The sequence below is a fragment of the Neopelma chrysocephalum genome, unplaced genomic scaffold (assembly GCF_003984885.1).
Source record: "Neopelma chrysocephalum unplaced genomic scaffold, ASM398488v2 Primary Assembly neopelma1_59, whole genome shotgun sequence".
NCBI classification, from domain to species: domain Eukaryota; kingdom Metazoa; phylum Chordata; class Aves; order Passeriformes; family Pipridae; genus Neopelma; species Neopelma chrysocephalum.
This window is the reverse complement of record NW_020897714.1, coordinates 24,531,762-24,552,534: the sequence shown is the minus strand read 5'-3', so window position 1 is coordinate 24,552,534 and position 20,773 is coordinate 24,531,762. Positions and strand designations below refer to the sequence as shown.

The following is a 20,773-nucleotide window of genomic DNA, read 5'->3' as shown; positions in this document are numbered from 1 at the left end:
AGGTAAACTTCTGTTGACTTGGAGTCTTGAGGAGGAGATAAAAATACATCATTGAAAAACTTCCTTGAACACCTAGAAAACCTTTGTCATTAGTATATATGGGGGCGATTATTTTTGTCTTTTTTTTCCCCTCTCTTGCAGTGCTTTCTCTCTCTGAAACAAATACTAATACGTGTATTCTTTTGTGTATATCAGGCCCATACTACTTCATAGGGAAACAGAACTGTTGTAGACTGTGCATTATAACCCAGACTGAAATTCATGTTGGCTGCGGTCAGATAAACTGGGACTCCAGTGTTCCTAGAATTAATTGAAATCCAATGTTAATCCTCTTTCCTGCGTCAGTTATGGGAAGGACAGGATAGCTCTCATTTATTCCAACAGGCTTCAAGGAGTTGCAACTCCACTAAGACACAGTGCCTGAAGTCAGATTGGACTATTGTTCCTCCTTCTCTTTGGTGTGTCAGTCTGACCGCGCTGGGAAAATGAATGGAGAAAGATGAATCTGAACTGCTGTAGAGAATGTTTCTAATTCCTGAGCACTGCATTTTGCTTCGTATACAAAGGATTACACAGATTGTTGGTTTTAAAAAAGAATTTCTTCAGGACAAATCAATGGATGTTTTTTTCTTTCTTTCCTACAAATCTTATGTCTTGATTCTCTTGCTGGTATCATCCTGGTTTCTGTCATTGGTTTCACACTGAAATAAGGCTTCAGCTATCACAGCTGCTTTTAAAATGCTTTTTTCTCTGCTCTCACTGACAAGCTGTTTAGTTTCGAGGTCTGCTGTAGTTTTCTTAAATATTTTTTTTCTGATTGTCTTGAGGCAACTTGTTTTACCCAAATCTACACTAAAATGTCTAGGCACCTTCAGACCTTCATTTCTCTAAAATAATGATTTTAAAAGGACAGGGACAAAACTTAGTTGTAAATACTCTTTTAAAGTAGCTTGTTGCAATCAGAAATCCCATTTGGCATAGGAAGGACAGAGAAATTTGGTATGTGCGTATGAGATGATACAAAGCAGAAGGAATACCTCAGAAGTACTTCTGTAATGTTAAGTTGGCTCTGTCAGAAATGGTGATTATGAAAAGTACTTCTCATAAAACTGCTGCACATAATACATGATGATTGAGGCCATTATAAATTAACCTGGACTGTGTGTCTCTTTCTAGCAGTCTTACATTGTAGCAAAAATGTTGTTTAACCTCAGTGTGTTTGGATTTTCTGAGCGTATAGTTCTTGGTCTTCAGTTGAACAGTCATTTTGGTTTATTTTGCCTAAATTCCTAATAGTTGCATGAAATTGTTGTATAGAAAATCAGCTTTCCACACAATCTTTTCATAGATGATTAGAAGTAAGAATATGTTGATTATACCAGATATTCAGTTATCAAAGTATTTTGTAAAAGTTATGACCCTTTCTTTCTTACCTTCATTCAAGCAATTTCAATAAATTGAACTCATTGTACTTAAAATCCAGATCTTGGATAAAAAGCATGTGTTAAGTTTCAAAAACATACCAATTTGTTTTCAGACTGGACTGGAATTGTGGAACGAAAGAGCCAGTTTACAAATAATGCACTGCACTGTTGTTTCCCTGAGATTTTGGATGGCATCACGATTGTGTTGAATATGCAGCTACATCGTAGATGTAGGTAGAAGGTTTTATTGTATTTGTAGCTGAATATATTTTATTATGTAACTTGATAGCTTTGTTCCATTGACTGTAATTTTCCTATTGGGTGTCCACTTTTCAGAATCTGTTCTGTGAAGTTGAGCTTTCTTTGATAAGATGTCATGTACTGATTTTATTTATTTTAATCTCTATGCTTTGAGGGAGTGAAAAGCATTGTTACTTGAGAAAGAAATGACGTATACTAATTTTCTTTCTCAATGGAAAAATGCGCCTAAGTATTGCCATTAAAACTGTCTTCTGAAAGGACAGCATTAGCGTAGCTACCACACAAAATTTAATTTCGAAAGGTGCAGGAAGTTTGAGCCTTTGGAAGGCCCTTCGGAATTCAAAATAGGTCATATACCTGTCTGCATGTGTGTGTTACTGCAATACCTCATTTCTGAGAAATATTACATAATTTAAAAGCAATAGGTTTCCATTACATTAGGGAAGTCTAAACCTATGTAATGAACATTAGCATTTTTAATGTGCAATCTGATGGTTAATCGGAAGTAGACCATGATCTCTTAGGACTTTGGAAGTATCAGAACAGATGTCTCTGTGCAATCAAAGGTCAGAGTTTTATGTATATTGTGGCACACAGCATTGTTATTCTTGGGATTCTTATCTGTGTTAGAGGATGATGCAATATTTAATAAGTTAGTATATTTTCAGGTGTTTTGAGAGTTGGCCTTACATGTAATTTTTCTGTCCTTAACAACTTGGTTGGTGGAATGTGTGTCAGTGAATATGTACTAAAACTAGGTGTGCTGTTGGGCCAACATGCATATATTCTATACAAATCTTAAAAAACATATTATTAATTTTTTTTTTCCTGGAGAAAATTGGTAACTTTGGGAGAGGGGAATGTTTGCTACATGTAACTGTTATTCTGTTTTTCTATTTTTTAAATTGTTTTATTAAAGTGTATTTATGCATGTTCATTAAATGGTGTTTTGTTTTGGAAAGTGAATATGGCAAAGTCAAAAGGTCAAATATTTTTATGTTGTGTATTTTTTTCTGTGATTTATTTTAAGGCAGTATGGTTCTGTATCTAGTGCAGAGAAGTTTGGCATTTCTCTAAAATTGTTTAATTGCCAAAGTAAATCCTTGTAAGCCTGTTGTGATTCCAAAACTGTTACCATGCTTATCCTGGCAAGGTGAAGAGATAGCTGGTGTTTCCTTTCACTTTCTCATGTTGCTTTGTGGTTTCTTTTGGTCAGTTTTGTTCATTTGGTGTACCTGCATTCATTTTGAAGAGGGGGCTTGGAGGGGAAATCTAGCTAGATTGAGGTTCAGGTTTTTAAAGCTCACTACATTTATTTTAAGTTTTAAACTGTTCTTCAAATAAACTTCAATTTTTAGCTGTTTTGGTGCTATGGGATGGTATGGAGCCTGTCAACAGTATTGTCACACGATGACTTTGCCTTTCTATTCCTAATGAAGTATTTTAATATTGTGCCAAATGAGTGGCAGATGTGGCTGTTTGGTTGTGTCAGAGACATCTTTAGAACTTCCATTGTTTAAACCTGTAAATATTGCATACTTGGCATCCTTTTCCCACTTGGCAGAGGCTTGAATTAAATGACCAACCAGAGTTCCTTAAAATTTGCCAAGCTGACATCCTATTCCATGCTTATCTTTGCGTCCTTGGGATGGAGTAGGAGAAGCTGTTCTTTGCATAATTTGCAAGCTTGCTAATCAATTTTGGCAATAAATGCAATAGTATTTTGGGTTTTGTTATGTTCAAACAGATTAGGACTGAATGTAGCAACTGCAGACCTTGTTACAGGTAAAATGGAAAGTTTGTTATAATGCTTACCTACTACTTGCAGAGGTATTTGCTCAGTATACTTTAATGCTTGATGATTTGAAATTTTATAATAAGGCCTGATACTAAAAAGCTGTATTGTCAGCATAAGATTGCTAAACAGTTGTCTCCTTCCTATGGTCTAGCAGTCGTTTTTAGAAAGACAAAATAGTGTAGAAATGAAATAACAGAATATTTTCTTTCATATATAATGTCTCTAAAATAATATTTAAGCTATATATTTGCCAAATGACTGCGTATAACTAACATGTACCTTTTTATTTATAGGAATCTTATTGTTAAGGTTTCTAAAGCCTATCTGAAAAAGTGAGTTGAGTGGCAGTTAGTTTCTTTTCCTTTGGATCAGTTTATTGAACTGACTTGTCATGTGGCTTCCTGGTGCTTTACATCTGGTGAGAGAAACAATGGAAGCCCATGGTCAGACAGTTGGAGGAAGGAGGGTGGGACCTTTTTTCAGCAGCCACAGCTCTGCTCAGTTTAATGTTATGAGAAGCTGTACCCTGTGGTAGTGACTTCAGTTTTTGGACAATTAAGGCTGTCCTGTTACTAATGAATCTTTGCTACTTCTAGAAGTGACTTGTTCCTTTCCTCATTGCTGTTAAGATACAGTAGAGATTCAATATCTATATATCTTGGCTGTTCTGTGGATAACTGGAAATTGAAAAACAATTTTGGGAATCTGCTCTGTCAGATAATAGGAAACATGCCATGCCCCTAGTAATTGTCTATAGCCCCGCATTCCTGGTAACAGGGAACATGCTCTGATACCTCTAGTATTTTTCCACTCTTCCAGGATTTTTGTTGATTTCTTTTTTTTTCCTGTTGGATGTTAAGACCTGTGCTTTTTTTCTCCTTTTACGGATAAAGCCTGCAGTGCTTGCTGAGGCATAGCAGGGAAAGGTTGCAGGTGCTGATGCAAGGGTGGACATGAAGAGGATGTGCCGAGTTTTTGTTCAGAAACAGGATAGTAGAGAAAGAAAAAGATTGTCCATAGTGTTTATTCAGGGAGAATATAAGGGGATCTTGGAAAATGTAATTTTTAAGTAATTTTACAGCTTGGAAAAGGTGCAAGGTTCTGTGCCTAATCAAATGTACTAGCAAGAGCCACTAATGTGCATTTTTGCTGCACAATGACAACAAAAAAAATCAGACTGTTGAGATCAGACTGTGGAAAACCAAGAGGTCTTGGGGCTTGAACTTAGTGTATCCGAATAAGAAAGATGAGACTTAAAAAAACCACTTTGGCTTAATTTTGAGCTGTAATCAATGCCTAGTTGTAAACCAATATCTATCCAACAATATCTGTTGAAGAAGTGGGGTAGACGTGCCTGTGATGGCCTGTCCTGTGAAGCTTGTAGATGCAAAGCGTCATGCTGGTGTGCAGAGAAGTGAAAGCTGTTGTGGGAGACTTCTTAAAATGTACAAGTGCATCCAGAAAGATGAGCCTGTTAGATTGGTTTGTACATGCTACTCGAAGAGGTGAAAAAGGACCTTATAGAATTGAAGCAATAGGGGAAAGGAACAGAAGATGGAATCCAAGAGGATTGTGCCCCACGTACAACCCAACATCTCAACAAATTAACTCTATGCTGTTGATGGTGATTCATCCTTTTTCTCAGTCCTTTTATTAGATCATTGAGAATTGCTTACATCTCTCAGTTTTCGAGATTTATATTTTCAGTATGCCTTGTGTACAGGGAATCTTGGAAATCTCCTAGTTGGAATATCTTGCCAATTAAACTGGGAAAATGGGCATTCAGACCACTCATTTTTTTACTTTTGTAGTGCTATTTGTGTAATCATTCCCTTTTAACTTGGAAGTTTATGTGAGGGTAGAGTACGTATGATACTTGTCTTAAGAAGACAAGGATGATAATTATAATAATTTATTAAGAAAATAATTAGTTTTTCAAGTAGTCATATCTCTTAGAGGACACTGAAAATAAGACCTTGAATCAAGAGCTTTGAATTTTTTTTCTTAAACCAGGATTCTTTGTCTTACCAACAGAGGCAGTTAAACAATCTCTAAAATGTTGTGGTCCTACTTGATAACATCAGAAGTAGGCAACAGAAAAGCCAGACTGGATTGAAAGCAAGCAGGTATTAGATTTGGAAAGTGCAGCAGCCTGTGTGGTGACTGACATGCATCCAATACTTGTTCACGTTGTGCTGCTGTAGGAGAGATGTGCCAGGTGCCTTGGGTGGCTCACAGTGTACAACCATGCAGTTTTATCTTCAGGCATAATACTTCCTGTAAATGTTTTGGACTTTCGCAAATTCTTTGTACGAGACATTCTAGCATAATTGTGAAATAGTTGTTGAATCTGTCATGCTGAATTATCTGTACTCATCTCCTAAATTCTAAATTAATAACAATACTGCAGTAGAGACCAGCCTTTGCAGGATTTTTTTCCACCTGGGAAAGAAGCCTTATTTGCCCTTTACAGAAAAGCAGAGGTCCATTGGTACCTGTCAGAGATGTTAGATCATCCTTTTCTGGTTGTTTTTGATTTACACTTGCTGCTTTTACATAGCTACAAATATAATAATCAAATGGAAAGTTCAGACTAAATAAAAAATATTCACCTTCCAGTGAGATTTAAGTGTGGAGAATGGGTTCCTCCAACTTCGAGTAGCAAGAGATTCCTTCAGTTGCCAGGTACAGGCATGTTCTTGGGTGTGAAAAAACTTAGTAAGTTCCCTGATTCTTCTGCTACCTCTTGCTGGCTCTGCCTTGATAGTAGACACCTTGGGGAAGTTGTGAGTGTCTGACCACCCAGACTGATGTGATGGAATCTATTTTTAACTAAGTTTTTCTTGCTACTCCTTACAGAACATTTCAACTAATATTGAGCCTGTTCAGACCTTCCACCTTCATGAACAGAATTAGGGATGTATTTTTGCATAGTCTCATACAGTTGTTTTTTAAATTAGTATTATTGTATTCTATTTAGTAATACTGTAAACATTTCACCGTTCCTGAGGATTAATCTACCACCTCCCTGCAGGAGATGAGCAATTTAAAAACTAGGTAATATATACTAAAGGCATTTCAACCCAAATGGATTGGGTTGATTGCAAGGTGAAGGGTAATAATATTTCATTCAGAAAAACATCAGTGGATTGGGAGTGTTGCTGTGTTTGAGTATGTTAATGCTTTCCAGGCTCTCTGCTACCTCTTGGTGACCTTGCTTTGATGCTTGAGGTCTGAAGTTGCACTTACCACAGTAATTGATTGCTTGCTAGTAGCCAGAGTGATTAATGTCAGAGTCATCTATGTGTGTTGGAGAAAGGGACTCAGGAAAGTGACTTGCTGTGTGTGATTGATGGGCACTGTGGCATCCTTGGCAATACTTGTTCCTTGGCAATGCAGGTGCTGTCACCTCGTTTTCTATTTGCTTCAGTCAGACAACTACTATGAGATTCACTTCCATGATGCCCAGTTAGTGTTTCGCCTTTCCGGTTAGTTCTGAGTTTACAGCGTAAATAGAAGACTGAAAATGTTTGCATTTCTTATTGAATGGATATTCCGGCTATTTTAATACCATTCCAGTCTCTGTACACAATCCCATGTGCCTTCCTGAAAGGTTATGGAGTTAATCAAGTCAGAAAAGTGGTTAGTGCTAAGCTTCAAAATAAAGCAGAAATTCTGTTACCCGTAACATTCTATAAGAGGCAATAAAATTAACATTCTTAAATAGAATATGACAAACAGTTGTCAAAGCTTGAAGGTATTACTATATTTTTATGCCAAGTTCTTACTGTTAGAAAGATAACCTGATTGGGGTGATGATGACTGTATCAGATAAACAGCAAGAAAAAGGATGAAGTGCAAACTTGATCAAGATACAGTGGAACATAAATATCTTTAGCTGTTGAAAAATTAGAAGTTTAGCTAAAATAATGAGATTCCTAAGGATGTATAAAACCAGCCTTCTCATTTGGGGCTTTTAGCATGTACATTTAAAAACAATTTTCCTATAATACATAGGATTATGAGTCACTCATCTATTCTATAAAAAGAGAGAGAACACAAGCAGAAGGAAATGGGACATGCATTTTTAAAGACTGCTTCTGCCTTCCTTTTTGTTTATATGTCAGCTGGATTTTCAAGTAATAACAATTCCTGTAGTTGTGGTCTTAAAGCAAATGCTAAATATTGCAAGAATTGCGATGAACTATGGCAGCTGAGTTTTGTATTTAGCTTTTAAAATAGTGTGCATATAAAAAAGCTATGTCATTTCTAAATTTCATGTGGTATGTACTGCATGGAGAAGTAGAACTAGCTGAATCTGTTTACAGAGTATTCAGAGTGATGTACTTCTCATTGATAGTTGCATGGGAGATGCTCTTCAGTTTCAGATTGGATTTGCTCATTGCGCTGTCAGCGCTAGACTGTTTCGGGTATTGTTTTGGCAGCGTGTACTGACACTTGCTGGAGCGTGTCAGCAGTTTGGCACTAGGCTGCTAGGGAAAAGACTTTGTGGAGCTGGATCATTTCAAAGCCTCAGTGCTTAAGCAGTCATTACACTTCTGATATGAAATGGGTTACGTGACTGGAGTACTGTTCAAGTTCTTATGTTACTAGAGTGCACTGAGTAAACATATCTAATTTTGGTGTAAATGTTCAGTGTTGTAGTCTTGCTTCTTATTGACTGTAAAGTCAGCAATTTTTAAGTGTCAATAAACTTTTCAGAGAATGAAGAACTCTGCCAGGATTCAGATTTGACCAGCAAGCAGGGATTACATTTTTTTTCTTGAGAACTTTGTGCAAAAGCACGTTTTGTCCCGTTAACCTCTAGTGTTTCAGCTTCTAAGAAAATGTACTTAATTTTGTCTTTAAAATTCTGTTATTTAGATATCAGCGGTGTAGATACTTTGTCAGGAGTATTATAAAGATTTCAATCTTAATCCCACTTTGACTTTTATTGGGGAAAAAATGTGCGCTGGGAAAACACTACATCTGTCAAGTGCTCTTTAAAATGCTTGTTGCTATTTTAGACCAAAAACACTTCTACAAAGTTATTTATGTGGTCACTTGTGTAACTTAGGGAGCTAGTACTAGTGTAACGATTTCAGGAAGAATATCAAAGTATTCTTCATTAATTTGTCTTGAGGGTAGGAGTCAGTTATGTGCTTTCTGCAGAAAAAAAAAAGAAGAAAAAATTGCATTATATCTTCTACAAATTGACAGCACATAAACTTCAGATTTTTTTTAAACTCAATGTGTATAACGAAAATTGCATAAACTGTTTCCTGTAATTAGGATCAAAGGCTTCTGGGGAGCTGAGAGGTAATGGTGTGTATATATTGTGGATTTGCTCACTTTTATAGAAATTTGATTCTTGTTTCCTTTTTATGATTTTTTTTTTAAATGGCATTCTCTGTTCAGTGGTAACGAAATTATTACTCAAAATTTATGTGGCAACCCAGTAGTTGAGATAATTTGGTATCTCATTATAATTTTGTAGAGTAAGCATGTTTTGATAAAACCCTAAGATTTAATTATTTTTAGCTTGAAAAATAAACCTTATGTGTATTCTCATTAACATTTAAAAAATATTATTCCAGCTGCGTTGGGGTAGAGGAGCACCATGCTGTTGACATTGATCTATACCATTGTCCCAACTGTGCAATTCTCCATGGACCTTCTCTAAGTAAGTATGGCTTATTCAGATTTCATTTTACACGTTCAGACTGTTTTCTCTCTGTGTACAATTGAAAAAGACCGTTCAGAAGAATATTCAGGATGAGTTTGATTATTTAGAAGGTACTGGTTCTACATGACTAACTCTGAGCTGATTAAAAACCCACAAAATAAACAAACCATCCAGAAAGGTTCCCTGATGTGGAGATGCAAATAGAATAAAATATAAGCCACTGCTATAGATTAGAGAAATCGAAGTGCACAGAGCTAGAAGAAAACAATCTGGACTTGGCAGAGAGCGAGAGAATGAAAATTAGGGAATCTTAATTAAAAAAAAAAAAAGGAAAATACAAAAGATGGCTTCAAGGTTCCTACATTTTAATTATCAAAATTCTAATAGCATGGAAGGCAACTTTGAAAAAATGTAGGAATTAGATGTCTTACCTTTCTGGATGATTATAGGCTATTTGCCACAACACTCTAGTGAAATCCGAGAATATGAACATCCTGTGAGCAGTGTTTAGTTGGTTGGTTTTTTTGGGTTTTTTGTTTGTTTTTGCTTTTGTTTTCCCCCCCATTTATGTCCTTGAAAGTTACACAGCTCTGATTTGTAAACAAATTTCCACCAAGGTCAAAATGAGTTGCTAGAAGAGTGTGAAACAGAGCAGCAAGAGACATCTCTGGTTCTCCTTTCAGTAGACAAATTTGCTATAGTGATTTGCAGTGGAAAAACGAAACAGTTTTTGTCTGTAACTACTGAAAGGATACTGCTTTATTCAACTCCATAGATTTTTCCCCCATGACTTCTGTTCTCAAACGGAAACGGAATTGTTAAAACTCTAAAAATGAATTTCACGTTTCCAACAATGAATTAAGTTTCTATGTTCAGACTGGAAAAATATGTATGTGCAATGCATGCCTTTAACCTCCAAACAGTCGTGGTCATTTGTGTTTTCTAATGTGGGTTTGTTTGTGTTTTAGTTTGGTGGGTTTTTTTCTCCTTGAAAGCCATATAATGATTTATAGTCAACAGTGACTTAATATTAGAATATTTTTCAAAGCTGAATTTACTTTACATTTAGAAATAAGTTTAAAACTGCTACACCCTCAGTGGTAGTCTTGTGGAACATGAACAAAATGATAGCGTCATTTTTTGATGTAATTAGTATATGTTGCATGATATGTATCTTGTGTAATATGTGAGTTCAGGGTCAGTGTGCTAAAAGGTAAGATAAATGCTGTTTTATGTGCTTGTAGTTTTTAGTACTCCAGTGGTAATTTTCAGTTAAAAATCTGCTTGTGTCTCTTATAAATTAGAACACAAACAACAGCCATTTCTTCCCCCACCTTTCTGTCTCTTTTTTTCTATGGAATAGAGGGACTAGGAGGAGGAGTAGAAGACGGATCATATCAGTAAATTTGAAACTTGTTTTCACCCCATGACTTGAGAGAACTAGTATGCTTCACCCTGATGCCTGTGAATAACCTTTTTTGTAATGCATAATTTGACAGTGAGATAAGAGTGATTTTTGTTTTGAAAGTTTTTTCAGGAAGACAAGAATCTGTTGTAAAAATTATCCTTATTAAATTATGTTGCTTCAAGTGTGTAGATCATCTAGATTTAATAGAAGCTTCAGATACGTCACTTACCAACCCAAGCAGAGGTGATATAATGAAATATGTCTTCACAAGGAATTTTATTAATTGTTCTCAACTGTCAGAATCAAATCTATGATAGTTTGTGGTTTGGGCTCTACTTGCTTCAGTGTTTAGAGAGACTGATAAAGTCTCATGACTTTAAGTGTGGCAGCAATGTTCCAGAGTGCTTCAGTCATATGAAATTATGTACGTCAGTTAAAAAAGCATTTTTATTTACAGCCTTGTATTCTAAAATCACTTTGTCTGAGAGTTTTGAGAGAGACAAAAATTCAGCTTTGTAAGAGGGCAAATATATCTATGATTTCAACAGACATTAGTACATATAATCAAATGAGGTAGCGCAAAAAAATTACTTAAAATATACAAGAAACACATACTTTATAGTACAAATGGGTGGTTACTTTCAGTATCCTACAAAATTAATTATGTAAAAGTTCCAATAATGAAAAGGAAGCTACTGCATAGTTAGATGGAAAGATCAAATTAACCGATCAGTTTCTTCATGCATTTCAAACAAAAAATAAATCCTCTTCTTGATTTGAAAGAACAACCATTTTATAAGACCTTTAGTGAGAAGCTGTGTATGTAAAATGCTAAATAATTAATCCTAAAATCCTAAACAATTAAAAAAGAACAATTTAAAGAAATAGTAATATACTACGGAAGGGTTTTTTAATATTATTTAGTTTAGAGTCCTTGTATTATATTTTGTTATTTTCTAAGTTTTCTCAGTGATCCTGAAGTCTGAAAATGCTCTATTTGCATGAATGCTGTGAGTCAGATCTGCAATCAGACTCTAGTATCCAGAGCTTTGAGAGAGCACAAGGTGCGGTGAATATTAACAGGACTGTGTTTGTCAGGGCATACTTTTTAAATCCGTTTTTTGATTTCTCAAATTCTGAAAATACCCTCCCATCTGTATTTTTTTTGCTTACTTTTAATGAAAACATCCAGCACACTCCTTTCTTTTTCTAACCCTCCCTGCAACTGTCTGGTGTACTTTTAGTGTGTGTATTTTTAGTGTTGTCACAGCAAGTTTTGCCTTGATTTTCAGGAACACCAAGGGTGAACATTGGTTCCTTCCACTAGTTTGAAGTGATTGGGAGGGGAGGTGTTATATGTCCGTTTCAACTTATATAGGGTTTGTTTGTTTGTTTTACTTTGAGCATTAGGATCCATTTGGTTAAATTTTTTTTTTTTTTTGCAACTGTTACTTTAATGTCTTAAGGGGTTAAAAAAAGCTCTGCAATAAAGAGATACATAGGCAGAGAAAGTTTTCATTGTTGTTTTCAGTTCTTCAGTGTTCTCTTAGTTATGAAAGGATGATGTATATTGCCAAGTACAAGTAAAAGAATTACCTTAGTTCCTGATTTTTAAGTGTTGGAAAGACAGACTTTAGAAAGTCTTTCTGTGCTATAAAATCTCTTAAGCAGCTGTATTGTCTTACAATTTTAATGAGCTGTTGTAACAGCAGTGAATTTATGGCAAAGTACTCTATTGCAAATTAGTATTAGCTACTAATTTCTTGTATTATTATTTATGACTGAGAAAATAGCTTTGAAAACTTAATAAACCTGGCTTCATTATTTATGAAGTTTTACAGTATTTGGATAGTTGGCTCATTAAGCAGCACTGGTTTTCAGTTTAGCAAAGAGCTATAAATGTCAGTTTATTCTCTTAAATGTCTTCTAAAGGATACATGTTGTCATGTCTGCAGGAAACAGCTCATCAATAGGAATAATTACGTCATGTGTAATGATGATATGATGCCTGTTATTCCTATATAACCAATTGTTTTTTCTGAAGAAGCACCAATTTTTTTCTTTTTAGAAACTATTTTCTCCCCTCCTACATCCGTAGCTTCCTATTACAGTTTTCAGTATTGCTAGCACTTTTTTAGATTTTTGGGAGCATCCTGACTTACGTAAACTTAAGAATGAGCTGTTCCATAAAGTTAAATTTTTTATTAATGCAATTCTTTGTCTGGGTGTCATGTTTACATTACAAACTGTTTGGTAGACACCTGTAAAACACTTTCTGTGTTGACAAATAACAGTTATTTTTCCCTCTTGTGAGTTTCCTCAGCATATATACCTAAATTTCTGCTTAATATTAGTGGTTAAGTTATAAATCTGGTGTTAGTAAATCGTCTTGGGGCAGTCCTCCACTAGCAGCTATCCTAGCTGTGGAGCAGAGTTTGACTTTTTTAGGAAAAACTGAAATGCAACCTTAAAATGTCTGTACCCTTACTATGTTTCTTAGTGTTTTAAGTGATAGGCTGGCAAGTAAATAGAAAGGTAGGAAGTTCAGCACTCCTGGAGTTTCTTTCCAAGATTGAGATGGTGATCCTTTTTGCCAAGGCACCCTTTTGGTGATTTAATAGGGCTTCTCAGCTTGTTGAAAGCTTGAGGATGAGAGATGCAGGTCTATTTGTAGAGAGAGGAAGTGCTCCAGAGAGCAGTTTGCTAACAAACGGGTGATAAAACCAAGGACTTCCTTTCAAAGCTGTAAGCTTGTGTTCTTTATAAATGAAGATGCAAAATGAGTGGTTGGTGAAGATGAATGTGTGAGATATCCATTAGGAAATGATTTGTCGTGAAATAATGAAAATTTGAAGACAGGCACTAAGTTCACTATGATATCATTGGTCACTTTGTCCTCTGCTTCACTCAAGGTGGAAAAATTCAAAGGGGGAGGCTGCATATAGCTTACAATGTTTTATAGTACAACCTTTAAATATATAAAGGGGGTTTATAAGAAATAAAATAACTTTTTACAGAGGCCTTTAGTGAAATAGCAAGGTCACCCATTGTCACCCCTTGTCACCCCTGGCTTTAAACTGAAAGAGGATAGATTTAGATTAGATATAAAGAAGAAATTCTTTAGTGTGAGGGTGGTGGCCCAGGTTGCCCAGAGATGGTGTAGATGTCATATCATGGAAGTGTTTGAGGCCAGGCTGAATGGGACTTTGAGCAACCTGGTGTAGTAGAAGGTGTCCCTGCCCATGGCAGCAGGGTTGGAACTAGATGATCTTTAAGGTCCCTTCCAACCAAAACCATTCTATGAAAATATTATTTTTCTTTTTTCATTTGAGTATCTGTCATTTGTCATGGGGAGATCACTACAACAGTTTTTATGAGAATGTCTAGTTTTTCACTTTCATTGGCCCCTTAAGTATAAGGAACTGTTAAAAATGCAGTGTTGTTGCTATTGAACTATCAGTTTCAGATTCCCAAAATTGTAATTGAACTTTTATTTATCTTTTGTTTCTTATTAATATGCTGTAACAGTGCATTAAAGCTTCAAATCACTCCGAAGTTGTATGTTTTGGGGCGCAATGATTGTGTTATATGTGTTGCGAAAGTCATTCTTTCCCAAAACAGTTTGCACCCAAAACTGTTACAGAGACATAAGCAGTGAATAAAAGAAATAGCATATGGTAGTGAATAGCAGATTATTAGACTGGATATGGACTTGCTCGTGGGGTGAGACAGCATAGTGGGATTAGGTCTTGTTAATTTTGTGTGAATATTTAAAATGAAGTCTGTGGATATTCAAGAGGTGTGATTCTTCCATGTATTAAAAAAAGTCCAAGGAATTTAGGAAATCAAAGTTCAATTTCTAGTTTCGTTGCTGATTTTTTTTAGATTTGGACAACTTTCAGGCTGCAACTGTTTATTTGTGTTGCCCTGAATATGGAGTCTTGAATTGTGTATAATGTGCACTGAGGTTTTTATACAGAAGGAGCTATAGAAGTAGGGAGAATTACTGTCAGGTGTCCTACAGATTTCATTTGTTGAAAATGGGTAGAGTGTCACCTGATAAAAATAATAAGATTTGTTAATCATAGTAATGTGATTGAGGCATGTCTGTCTCACTTATGGGATGACTGCTAATCTGAACCGTCTGATTTAACTAATTCAAAGTTTAACCCTTCTGAAACTTGTAGTGAAGAAGAGGAGAAACTGGCACAGACATGACTACACGGAGCCAGATGATGGTTCCAGACCGGTGCAGGCTGGAACACGGACCTTTGTTAAACAACTGCGGGCTCGCTCTTTCCCAAGGTACGGACTCTTACACATTTTGGTGGAAAAAGCAAAGAAACGTTGTCAGCAGAGTGTGTCTTAGGGGAGGCAGCTAACATTTCTCTGCTTCAGGAAATGAAGGTCGATGATAACTTCCTTCACCTTTACAATTCCCCACACCCCATCCCTGTTTCAGATGGATACATTTGCCTTTTCATGCAGTAGCCTCCCCTGTTCACTTTTGCATTAGGTTATGTTGTCTGTTGGGACTGCTGCAGGGTGGTGTGAGAGGGTTTTGAGTTTTGGGGGGTTGTTTTTGTGGGGGAGTGGGGGCAGTAGCATGACTGATTGGTTTTTGGTTTGCTTTACTGTGCTTCAGCTGTCAGAATATTGTCTGTCTATTCCTGTAGTTCATGAATAGTTCTCAGTTTCATTCCAAATAACACAGAACATTCATATGGGCTGGTAGTCTATCCATTCTCACATGCTTTAGAGGAAAGTAGAGAAATGTGGTTATACTTTCATCCTGATCTTGACTGGATATCTCACTGAACCATGATGGCTTATAGTTCTTCAGAGGAGCTGCTGGTGGTGGTGGTTGTTAGCAACATGTACTTTAACACCTTCTCTGAGAATTCCTTTTCCCCATCCTTTCTGTTGTATAGAATGACTGTGAGTTCCCAGGTTATGTGTGCAATAAAAGTTTCTTTGCTTGTTGAGTTTGTTTTCTTTGTCTTTTAGCTAAATGCTTAATATAAATGTACCATGGATGGTACAATGCTCTTGGATTCAAATATAGCCATTCCCATCCGTCCTCCCCCAAACTGAGACTTCTTTTTCAGTAGTGCTTGGGGGATGCTTTTCTGCTAATACTCCATAATTTCTTTCCACCAGTGCTGATGAAGTAATTTTGAAAATGCATGGAAGCCAGTTGACACAAAGATACCTGGAGAAACATGGGTTTGATGTTCCCATTATGGTTCCTAAGTTAGATGGTCTGGGACTCAGACTTCCTCCACCAACTTTCTCCGTTTTAGATGTGGAACGCTATGTAGGTAAGAGTCACTCTGGAGAACTAATTAAAATGATCCTGTCTGTAAATAAAATAAATATTTGCATGATTATAAGAGTTTCCAGAGTGCTAAATATTTATCGTAAATTCAAGACTAGTAGAGAATACAATTAAAGCTGTGGTTTGGAGGTTTTTTTCTTTCTCTCTTATTTCTTTTTTTTTTAATGTGTGTCTGTTTGGATACGTGATAGGACAATAGCTTTCTCAACTTTCAAATATGTTAATTTCAGTGCAAGCTACATGTGGAATGCTGGACCTTTTTCTGCTACATGTTGTAAACCAATAAAGTGTAATGGGAATTGAATGAATCACTCTTAGGATTAATAAGTTTAGTCATTGGTTAGACTATGTAAAAACTTAATGTTTTAGACTTAGTAAATTGGCCTGTCTGAATTAAATCTTTCTTCCTGGAAAATTTCCTACCTTGACTTCCTTTAGCAGGAGAGCTGGAGCTTCCTAAGAACCATTTCTTTCTTATCAGATCTCTTGACAGTCTGTAATTGTTTCAGCCTCATGTAAGTGTGTAGTACAGAGAAATAGTCTGAGCCAATTGCAGCAGGGTGTTTCCTGTAACACATGGTACAGTTGAGAAGTCTGTGTATGGCCTTGTCTGCGTTCTTGTGATCTCCTAATGTAATGAGTTGTGCTGAAAGTAGGTTTTCTGCCCATCAATATTTTACAAAGGCATCAGAATATGGAATGTTGTTACAGTTACAATGTTAAACAGTAATGTGCATTCTGCTTTAAAGATTAATTATCATTCTGATACTTCTGAATCTTTTCTTTTGAATTACTGTCTATTCAGATAGAAACTTGATTATCTCACCCTTATGCATACATTTTGACCTGTCCAGTTGTCCAGTTTAGGGAAAAAGTTGGAATGTGACAGATTTACCTTTCTATTATTGAAATTAAAAATAAGAGAACTGAATAAGTACTATTCCAACTGGAATTTATCAAGGTGATATAAACTTGCTGTTTTAAAGTAATTATATATCTAATGTACATCTAGACATGTTCCAGCATTCCAAAATAGATTGTCAAATTTGACCATTGTGTGACTAAATGGACATAAAACAATTGCTATTATAGTGTTGTTGTTAGTCCTTTCTCTTGGCTAAAGGTTGCTTCTTGCTTATCTAGTTCTCTAGATGTATCACTTCAAAATACACTGTGTGTAAACCAGTCCTTGTTATCAGAAATGAAGCACACTTGTGATAATTATTAAGTGAAATGACTGTGCTTGCAAGTTGTGCACATATATAAGGCAGGTCGGGGGTTGCTGATGATTTATAGGAAAAGTGAGGAATAGATCTGCCTTGATGACTTTCTCCATGCTAGTGTTTCCAATTGCAGCCATAACCCCCCCTTTTTTTTTTAAGTAAGTTGCAGTCATTCTATACTACTCTTTCTTTTTGGTTAACCACAGGAAAGAGGATTTATTTTTAGAGTGTTTTTGCTTCTGTCCTTAGCTGATTATAGTAATTAAAAAAAGCTAATAAAAAGTTGGTTTATGCTGATCTGTCTCTGATCCAAGAGAATACTGATGGTAGTGGAGTATTTGTGCAGAAATGTTTTGATAAAGGCTGGAAAAGAGTTAAATTTGTCTTAAACAACTGACGTTTTTTAATCTGTCATAGCCTTAAGAGAGTCATCCTGTTTTTCACAGGTGGTGACAAAGTGATAGATGTCATAGATGTAGCAAGACAAGCAGACAGCAAAATGAAGCTCCATAATTATATTAAATACTTCACAAATCCTGACCGACCCAAAGTATTGAATGTGATCAGCCTGGAATTCTCAGACACGAAGTGAGTATTGACTTCAATTCCTTGAATGTAGGAAGTGGTTTTCACTAAGCTAAACAATATGTGTAGGCATATAATGCCTGTAGTGGGAAAGAGAGGAGGATGTGTATTTTATGTAGACAACTACTGTGATGTAATGCGGGTATGAAACATATTACTATGAACTAATAAATATCTTTGTAGGAAGCTATCATTTAAAGAGACGTGATTACTCCTGTTTATATTTACAGTTCTTTTTTGTTTGTTTGTTTTTTAAAAGGATGTCTGAATTAGTGGAAGTACCAGATATTGCCAGAAAGCTTTCGTGGGTGGAAAATTATTGGCCGGATGATTCTGTCTTCCCTAAGCCTTTTGTTCAGAAGTATTGCTTGATGGGTGTCCAGGACAGCTACACTGATTTTCATATCGATTTTGGAGGAACATCAGTTTGGTACCATGTTCTCTGGGTATGAACGCTTCTTGGTGTACAGAATCACAGAATATGCTGAGTTGGAAGGGACCCATAAGGATCATTGAGTGCAGCCCTTAGCCCGGCACAGGACCATCCCCAGGAGTCACACCACGTGCCTGAGAGTATCAACCAAACACTTCTTGAACTCTGTCAGGCTCAGTGCTGTGACCACTGCCCTGGGGAGCCTGTTCCAGTGCCCAACCACCTTCTGAGTGGTTATGACTACGCAAAACAAAATTTATTCAGCATGCAGCCTTCTGCTATGGCATTGTCACCTGTGTGAAATGTTGTGCTTGAAAAGCTGTGGGAAGAGCTTGAAAGTGAATTACTGATCTTTGGTTGTTGCATTTTTATGTTTTTATTGTAGCATGCCATTAGTGGCTTCTAGACTGTAATTGGTTGACTGATCACTTTAGTAGACTGGTAGGTGATACAGTGAGGTTTTAGTAGGAATAAACTAATGGAATGAAAATTGTTGACTTTTTATTGTTCTCACAAACTTTGCTGTGTATATATCATAGAAGAGGCATGTTTTTTCATTTATATGTGTGTGCATATCCATAAATTCTTTATAAAAGCTGGAATTTTTTACACTCCAGTGAAAAGTTTTGGTTGGTTTGTTTGCTTCCTTTAAATCACAAGATGTTACCTGGTTAGTGTATTATATCTAAACTTTTGGTGGATTACAGTTGTGAAACACTGACAGTGGGAAGCCCAAACATGCCATAGTGGGAAGATGGAACACTTACCATTTAGATCAATCTGTTACTTCATTAGGAGTGACTCAGAGGTTGTACTATACTTTTAAGAGGACATTAATTTATTTATTTGATATTTTTGTCTTAATAGGGTGAGAAGATATTCTATTTGATCAAGCCCACTGATGAAAATTTGGCTCTTTATGAGTCTTGGAGTTCATCTGTTACCCAGAGTGAAGTATATTTTGGGGACAAGGTTGACAAGTGTTACAAATGTGTTGTGAAGCAAGGACACACTTTATTTGTTCCAACAGGTAAGATTTTACTCTTATTATTACTCTTATTATTTACTCTTATTACTTAGCATGTTTAAACAGGAATTAAGAATATAATAAAATAAATGTGTTATCAACATTTGATATCTCCTAAAATTTTGGATAAGAAAGAATAGTAAAAGAAATTTAGAGATTTAGATTTTCAAAACAAGTAATTAACTTTTAAGTTTGCCTGACAGTCATAACAATTATCAGGGAATGAAAGAGTGTTACCCAATTAGAAGACAACAAATTAAAGTTTAATTTGATTATTAGGGAAGTAGTTCCAATTAATAGAGCACAGATTTTTCACTATTTGGTAGGTGTCCAGACTGAATTCTTATCTTAATTTTATAATAGAATTTTACTTTTACAGATTTGAATATTGCAAGACCTTCTAGGCATAATTAGTACAAAAACATCACATAAACTTCTTGTGCTGTTGGCTGGAGGATTAAAAATACAAGTTGGGTGTTCTTTTTGGTTTGGTTTTTGTTGTGAGAAATGCCAATCAAATTAAACTTCTTTATTAAAAAAAAAACAAACAAAACCAACAAAACAAACCAAAACCCCCACACAGAAAAATCCGTCAAAGAAAATACCCCATCCCATTCAAACTCCCAAATAGCATAAACTTGCAAGTCTTTACTAAATCAAACCGTATTTTGCCAATAAAAGTGAGTGCCAGTTTTTTGTATTTTCACTTATCCAAACTATCCATATAAATAATTTTTATTATTTAATTATTAAAAATTATACTGGGTGCTATCTTCCTTTTTTTTGGGGAAAGAAAGCTTTAAATACACAGAGCAGGAAAATGGTTTGTGATTCTACTTCTGGAATAAACCTTGAAGATTATAGTCAGTACCTTATTCTTTCATGGATTTCCTAGACTACTGCATTCTTCCCATGTCTCAGTTCTCTGCCTGTGAGGTTCAGTATTTACTGTTCTAGTCCATAGCTTGTGCAGAATAAATACTCCATGGTGAGGACCTCTCTGTGCACTTAACATTCCTGAACAGCCAGAGCTTTTAAAACTATATATTTTTGGCAAGAGATGGCATTAATTCTCTGTGTTTAAGTGTGAGTTCACACATCTGTGAACAAAGAATGCAGAATTACAGAATGAAGAACTTTATTGTGGCCCACAGATCTTTGAAAATTGTTATGCTTCCCAAGGTAATCAACTGAATCTGAGCTCTCACTGCAATGTGGCCGTAAAGAAAAATATCATCACATGGTAATTTCTAATGTGTACAGGTATCTGCATGTGTATACACATAAAATGGTACTTGCAAATGTAAATGTGTGTAAACACATGTGTGTATGTGTAAACACACATCCTTGTTCATATACTTCGGAGTATAGTGTAAGAACCAATAAATGAAACTAGTTTTCAAGACAGGTGTTTAAGAAAATGGGAAATTCTGTAAGACTGAGTAAAGACTTTGAAAAAAACCCACCCTGATCTCTACTGAAAACCACTTTTGCTGTTCCTGCTTGCCCTGTTGCTAATGGATATCATAATTATTTTATAATCTCTGAAATATGTTCAGAGTAGTCTTCTGATTTAAAATTAATCTTGCA

The 20,773-nt window shown here is 35.8% G+C and overlaps 1 protein-coding gene across 5 annotated transcripts in view; it reads left to right on the top strand.

Moving 5' to 3' along the window:
- KDM7A (lysine demethylase 7A) overlaps positions 1-20,773 on the top strand; it is an 89,099-nt gene that overhangs the window by 16,812 nt on the left and 51,514 nt on the right. For all 5 annotated transcript variants that reach the window (XR_003533735.1, XR_003533734.1, XM_027680528.1 and 2 more), the window contains exons 2-7: positions 9,081-9,166; positions 14,765-14,882; positions 15,738-15,898; positions 17,585-17,726; positions 17,983-18,169; positions 19,024-19,186. Coding sequence is in view for 3 of the 5 variants with exons in the window: in XM_027680528.1 (XP_027536329.1) it covers positions 9,081-9,166; positions 14,765-14,882; positions 15,738-15,898; positions 17,585-17,726; positions 17,983-18,169; positions 19,024-19,186 (857 nt within the window). In the remaining 2 variants the exon portion in view is untranslated. The remainder of the gene's footprint in view (positions 1-9,080; positions 9,167-14,764; positions 14,883-15,737; positions 15,899-17,584; positions 17,727-17,982; positions 18,170-19,023; positions 19,187-20,773) is intronic.